Source organism: Carlito syrichta, unplaced genomic scaffold, assembly GCF_000164805.1.
Source record: "Carlito syrichta isolate Samal-C Ts95f unplaced genomic scaffold, Tarsius_syrichta-2.0.1 Scaffold304709, whole genome shotgun sequence".
NCBI classification, from domain to species: Eukaryota; Metazoa; Chordata; class Mammalia; order Primates; family Tarsiidae; genus Carlito; species Carlito syrichta.
Genome location: NW_007248805.1, coordinates 376,153 through 382,814, shown reverse-complemented (window position 1 = coordinate 382,814; position 6,662 = coordinate 376,153). Strand labels below are relative to the sequence as shown.

The following is a 6,662-nucleotide window of genomic DNA, read 5'->3' as shown; positions in this document are numbered from 1 at the left end:
GCTGCTCCCGGCCACTGCACCCTTGACCTGCCGGGCTCCAGCGATCCTTCTGCCTCAGCCTTCCAAGTAGCTGGAACTACAGGCGCATGCTACCACACCCGGCTAATTTTTTGATTTATTGTAGAGATGAGATCTCACCAAGTTACCTAGGTCTCGAACCCGCAGGCTCAGGCAGTTCATTCACCTCGGCCTTCCAAAGTGCGGGATTATGGACTGAGCCACGGAGCCTGGCCTCTTTTTTTTTTTTTTTTTAAGTCAGTGTCTCACTCTGTCACCCAGGCTGGAGTTTAGTGGCATGTTCATGGCCACCCCATTGCTGGGCTCAAGTGATCCTTCCACTTCAGCCTTCCACCATACCCAGCTAATTTTTTTGATTTATTGTATAGAGGAGGAGGTCTCACCATATTGCCCAGGCTGGTATCAGGCAATCTTCTCGTGGGCTCAGGTAATCTTCTCACCTCCACCTCCCAAAGTGCTGGGACTGCAGGTGTGTGCCACCACACCCAGCTAATTTTTTAAAAATTTATTGTAGAGAAGAGGTCTCACCAAGTTACCCAGGGTGGTCTTGAACTCCTGGGCTCAGGCAGTCCTCTTGCCTCTAACCTCTCAAAGTGTTGGGTTTACAGGCACAAGCCACTGTGCTTAACAAAATACATTATTGAAAATAATAAACCCTTCAGAATAATCTGAAGTTATCCAGAATAATCTACTGGTGATGCCTTTTCCAATGACAGCCACTAGGATAAATCAAGTATACATTAATTTTTTTTTTTTTTTTGAGTTGGAGTCTCACTCTGTTGCCCAGGCTGGAGTGCAGTGGCACACTCACGGGCACTCCAGTATCGACCAGCTGGGCTTAGGTAATCCTTCCGCCTCAGCCTTCCAAGTAGCCAGAATTACAGGCATGCGCTACCACGCCCGGCTGATTTTTTGATTTATTGTAGAGATGAGGTCTCGCTGCCCAGGTGGGTCTCGAACCCGCGGGCTCAGGCAATCTACTCACCTCAGCCTCCCAAAGGCACGGGATTACAGGCTGAGCCACTGAGCCCGGCTTACGTTAATTCTTACCACTTCATCATCAAACTAATGTGTGCTCCCTCACTTGGGTTAGTACTTGCATCATTGTAAATTTGTTAGGGACAGTTGTGTTCCCATTCCTTTCAGATACTATGTGTGTGAGGAAAGCCAGAAAAAACTGCACATTTTTACTTCCCACCAAATTTATAAAGTTGTATCGGGGTACAGTACTATGTTTCATGCTTCTATAGCCTTGACTTCTCATGGGTGAGCGATCTTGTTTAGTTAACTTGGTAAGCAGTTTATTATGATTAGGAATATTCCTTGTTCTTGTGTGTGTGGCTTTTTTTTTTTTTTTGAGTTGGAGTCTCACTCTGTCACTCAGGCTGGAGTGCAGTAGCACGCTCACGGTCACCGGAGCCCCAATCTGCTGGGCTCTGGCTATCCTTCCAGAGGATTACTTGCATTACCATGCCTGGCCAATTTTTTTATTTAAAATTGTAGAGAAGAGGTCTCACCAAGTTGCCTAGATTGGTCCCGAACCTGTGGGTTCAGGCAATCCTCTTACTTCGGCCTTCCATAGTGCTGGTATTATATGCGTGAACCACCATGCCTGGTCCTGTGTTTTTTTTGTTTTGTTTTGTTTTAGTCAGGATCTTACTCTGTCACCCAGGCTGGAGTACAGTGGCGTGATCGTGGTTCACTGCAACCCTGACCTCCTGGGCTCAGGCAATCCTCCCACTTGAGCCTCCCAAGTAGCTAGGACTGCAGGCACGCACCACCAAGCCGGGCTAATTCTTTTATTTTTTATTGTTTTGGTAGAGATGAGGTATCACTTAGTTGCCTGGGCTGACCTGAATCCCTGGTCTCAAATAGTCCTCCCACCTTGGCTTCCTAAAGTGCTGGAATTACAGGTGTGCGCCACTGTGCTCTGCTTGTTTTTCTGTTTGTAATTTAATACATGAGCGTTGATAGAAATTTAAATAATACAGAAGAGCATAAAGAAAAATTGTTACTCACAGTTCCACTAACACTAACCTTGTCATAGTTTGGTGAATTTCTTTCTTATCTTTTTTTTTTTTTTTTTTTTGAGTTGGAGTCTCACTCTGTCGGCCAGACTGGAGTGCAGTGGCCGCTCCCGGCCACCGCAGCCTCGACCTGCTGTGCTCCGGCAATCCTTCCGCCTCAGCCTTCCAAGGAGCTGGAATTACAGGCATGCACTACCACGCCCAGCTGATTTTTTGATTTATTGTAGAGATGAGGTCTCGCTGCCCAGGCGGGTCTCGAACCCACGGGCTCAGGCAATCCACTCACCTCAGCCTCCCAAAGGCGCGGGATTACAGGCTGAGCCACCGAGCCCGGCTCTTTCTTATCTTTTATAAATAAAAGTATATATACATATATGTGTATATACATATATGTATATGTATATATACTTTTAAAATTTTTCTATTTTTACAAACTCGAATCTCTACTATATGTGATTTGGATTCTGCTCTTTGCATTTCATGTTACATCAAAATTACTTTCGCATATTAGGAGTCAATGGTGTGAGAATGGCTTCATATCAGTTCTGTGTTGGGATGCCAGCCTTGCTACCTATGCCCTGCATTTGGTATACATTTCTCCTAAGCACGTGTGTCTTTGTCCCTATTATGGGGTATTTCTCTTAACCACAGTGGGCTGAGTGAAGGTTAGACATCATGGGTAAGCCCTTGGCATGTAACCTAGTTCTTGGAAAATGCTGAAGATGGGGGTGGGAGGGAGGTGATGGTATTATTATTGTTAAAATATTCTTCAAAAACCTGTTTTTGAGCTGGGCACAGTGGCTCATGCCTGTAATCTCAGCACTTTGGGAGGCAGAGGCGAGAAGACTGCCTGAGCTCAGGGGTCCGAGATCAGCCTGGGTCACCTGGCGAGACCTCGTCTCTACGATAAATCAAAAAATTAGCTAGGCATGGTAGTATGTGCCTATGGTTCCAGTCACTTGGAAAGCTGAGGCGGGAGGCCTGCCAGAGCCCTGCAGGTCGACACTGGGGTGGCTGTGAGCCTGCCGCTGCAATGCAGTCTAGCCTGGGCAACAAGTGTGAGACTCCAATTAGGCTGGCTGGGCTCAAACCCCCGGGCTCAGGCAGTCCTCTCGCCTCAGCCTCCCAGAGTGCTGGGATTGCAGGCTGAGCCGCGCCTGGCCCAGGAGCGTGCTCTTCAACGTAAACCTCATTTGAGGTATGACGACCATGCCACAAGTTCCCCATCAGCCTCCAGCTCAGTGCCTCCCCACCATGCCAACCCAGGCAGCTGGCAGGAAGTGCCACACGACTTTGCCACGCCCCCCACAGGCGCCTTAGGTTCTGCCTGCCCTCCAGGGACTGGAAGGGCCCTTTCCTTTGTGGCATCATCACCACTCACCACCCTGACCTTTCTCACTGTGAGTGACTCCCCCGAATTACAATGTGAACGTGGCTTGTGCTGCTCAGTATTGCCCCGGCGAGATCCACCCACGTCCTGTGTGGCAGGAGTTGTGTGTTCTTGGTTTCCTCCTTGCCCACCTGGGGGCTCTGCCGAGACCCGAGCCCTCCTGTGCTAAGGCACCCATTGCACGTGGTTGCATTGATTTCCATCCTGTGGTCTAGGATGGTGGTCGCCATGCACTGTCCTTGGAGGCTTGGTAAAATAGGCACCCAGAGCATTTTCCATAGGGCTTAATTCTCTCAGGAAACCCCAGAAAGGGATTTCAGTGCTCTGTTTTTGACTGTGTATCAACTGTTTTGCCTTCCAGCAGACCCCTGTCATCTTCTCGATATTCTAGCTCTCTGTGAGAGAACTGGTGTGTGGCAAGCCACTCTGTCCTGCCAGGAAGTAGAAGGCCAGCTATCATGCTTTTAGCGACAGAACTGAGTTCTAAGTAAACAAGGGAAATTCCCAGGGGCCAAGAAATGGAGGAGAGGATCTGAAAGCTCAGCAGATAGGCAGTGGAATCTGGGGATCCCCTGAGGCCATTGCAGAACCTTGGGCCTTAGATCCTTGGAGCCTTTTTTTTTTTTTTAAACACATCAGAGTCTCACTCTGTCACCCAGACTAGAGTGCAGTCGCATGCTCATGGCCACCGCAGCCTCAATCTGCTGGGCTCAGGCGATCCTTCCACCTCAACCTTGCAGATAGCTAGAACTACTGGTACACGCCCAGCTAATTTTTTTTTTTAAGTCAGTCTCCCTCTGTCACCCAGGCTGGAGTACAGTTGAATGCTCATAGCCACCGCAGCCTCAATCTGCTGGACTCAGGCGATCCTTCTACCTCTGCCTTCCCAATAGCTAGAACTACTGATATGCGCCACCACACTCAGCTAATTTTTTTTTGTTTGTTTTTGAGTTGAAGTCTCACTCTGTCACCCAGGCTGGAGTGCAGTGGCTCACTCACAGCTGCCACAGCCTCGACCTCTTGGACTCAGGTGATCCTTCCGCCTCAGCCTTCCAAGTAGCCAGAACTACAGGCGTGCACTACCATACCCAGCTAATTTTTTAATCTATTGTAGAGGTGAGATTTCGCCATGTTGCCTAGGCTGGTCTCAAACCCGTGGGCTCAGGCAGTTCTCTCACCTCTGCCTCCCTAAATGACGTGAGCCATTGCACCCAGCAGAGCTTGGATCTTTAATAGGTGTCAGGGGAAGCAGGGATCACAGCCTGAGGCTCAAGCAGGAAGGTTAGTTGGCACTGTGTCCCTCTCCTTCTTGGCCATAATCTGGAACTCTCTGGGAGCTGTGTTCCTTGAATGGAGACCCAGATAGAACTACAGGCACATACTACCACGCCCAGCTTATATATATATATATATATATTTTTTTTTTTTTTTATGTATTGTAGAGATGAGATCTCACCAAGTTGCCCAGGCTGGTCTTGAACCCCTGAGCTCAGGCAGTTGTCTTGCTTGGGCCTCCCAAAGTACCGATTATAGGCTTGAGCTACCACGCCTGGCCTATTTTATTTTATTTTTTAAAATTGTCTCTTCATCCTGCAGTGGGAGGAGTTAGATATCCAGACTGATCAGAAGCGTTATGTAAAGGAGCATATTCCTGGAACAACTTGGGCCACTCTCTTCCTTTGTACCCCCCTTCTTCCCATTTTTGGTGCCTCCGGGTTGCCAGGCATTGTCCTATCAGGTTCCTCCTACCCAGGAACTCACATTCTAGCTGGCCACTGAGTTGGCTCCTAGAACCCGTCCCTGTGAGTTGAATTGGGTTGAACCCATTGTGTGCTTCTCTCTGCAAAAGCTGTTGGTATCTTTGGAATTTCTGCCGAGTCGTCTTGGGCTTTTGGAGAATAAGTTACACAGCTGTGTGGATTATTGAGCATCTGGAAACATTGGCTGGCTGGGAGGAAACTGGATGTCTAGTTTTTCAAGCAAATGATTGAATAATCAAAAGTTAACTTTTCTATGTGACTAATTCCACCGCACAAATCTCTTTAGGATGATGTGAGGCATAAGGTTCATCTGAACACCTTTGGATTCTTCAAGGATGGCTACATGGTAGTGAATGTCAGTAGCCTCTCTGTGAATGAGCCTGAGGACCAGGATGCGACGGCAAGTACCTCTTCTGAGATCAAGTGGGCTACTCTGAGTGCTGGGCTAGGAGAGTCACCTGAGTACTCAGAAAAATACAAAGCATTGGAATGTGGAGAAAATTAAGCACCAGATTACATATTAGGCATCAGAGCATTTTACTCTTTTTCTTTCTTTTTTTTTTGAGTTGGAGTCTCACTCTGTCGTCCAGACTGGAGTGCAGTGGCCGCTCCCGGCCACCGCAGCCTCAACCCGCTGGGCTCCGGCGATCCTTCCGCCTCAGCCTTCCAAGTAGCTGGAACTAGTGCGCTACCACGCCCGGCTAATTTTTGATTTATTGTAGAGATGAGGTCTCGCCAAGTTGCCCAGGCAGGTCTCGAACCCGCAGGCTCAGGCAATCCACTTACCTCAGCCTCCCAAAGGCGCGGGATTACAGGCTGAGCCACCGAGCCCGGCTTCTTTCTTCTTTCTTTTTTCTTTTGAGTTGGGGGTCTCATTCTGTCACCCAGACTGAGGTGCAGGGGCATGATCACAGCTCATGACCACCTTGACTTCCTGGACTCAGGCGATCTTTCTACCTCAGCATTCTGAGTAGCTGGAACTACAAGCTAACACTGCCATCCCCAGCTAATTATTAAATTTTTTGTAGAGATGAGGTCTCGTTGTGTTGCCCAGGCTGGTCTTAAGCTTCTGGGCTCAAGGGATCTTCCTGCCTCGGCCTCCCAAAGTGCTGGGATTACTGACGTGAGCCACCATGCCCTGCCTAGTTTCACTTTTTTTTTTGAGTCATAGTCTCAATCTGTCGCCCAGGCTGGAGTGCAGTTGCCACCACAACCTCAACCTGCTGGGCTCAGGTGATCCTTCTGCCTCAGTCTTCCAAGTAGCCGGAACTACCGGTGTGCCCTAACATGCCTGGCTAATTTTTTGATTTATTGTAAAGCCAAGTTCTGGCCAAGTTGTCCAGGCTGTTCTTGAACCCGTGGGCTTAGGCAGTCCTCTCACCTCGACCTCCCAAAATGCTGGGATTACAGGTTTAAGCCACCGTGCCCACCCTAGTTTCACTTTTTTTTTTTTTTTTTTTTTTTTTG

At 48.6% G+C, this 6,662-nt stretch overlaps 1 protein-coding gene across 1 annotated transcript in view; it reads left to right on the top strand.

Moving 5' to 3' along the window:
- The first annotated feature begins 5,479 nt into the window (after positions 1-5,479).
- Positions 5,480-6,662, top strand: part of GPR107 (G protein-coupled receptor 107) — a 61,603-nt gene continuing 60,420 nt past the window's right edge. The window contains exon 1 of the mRNA XM_008060720.2: positions 5,480-5,595. Within this exon, the coding sequence (XP_008058911.2) occupies positions 5,539-5,595 (57 nt within the window). The 5' untranslated portion in view covers positions 5,480-5,538. The remainder of the gene's footprint in view (positions 5,596-6,662) is intronic.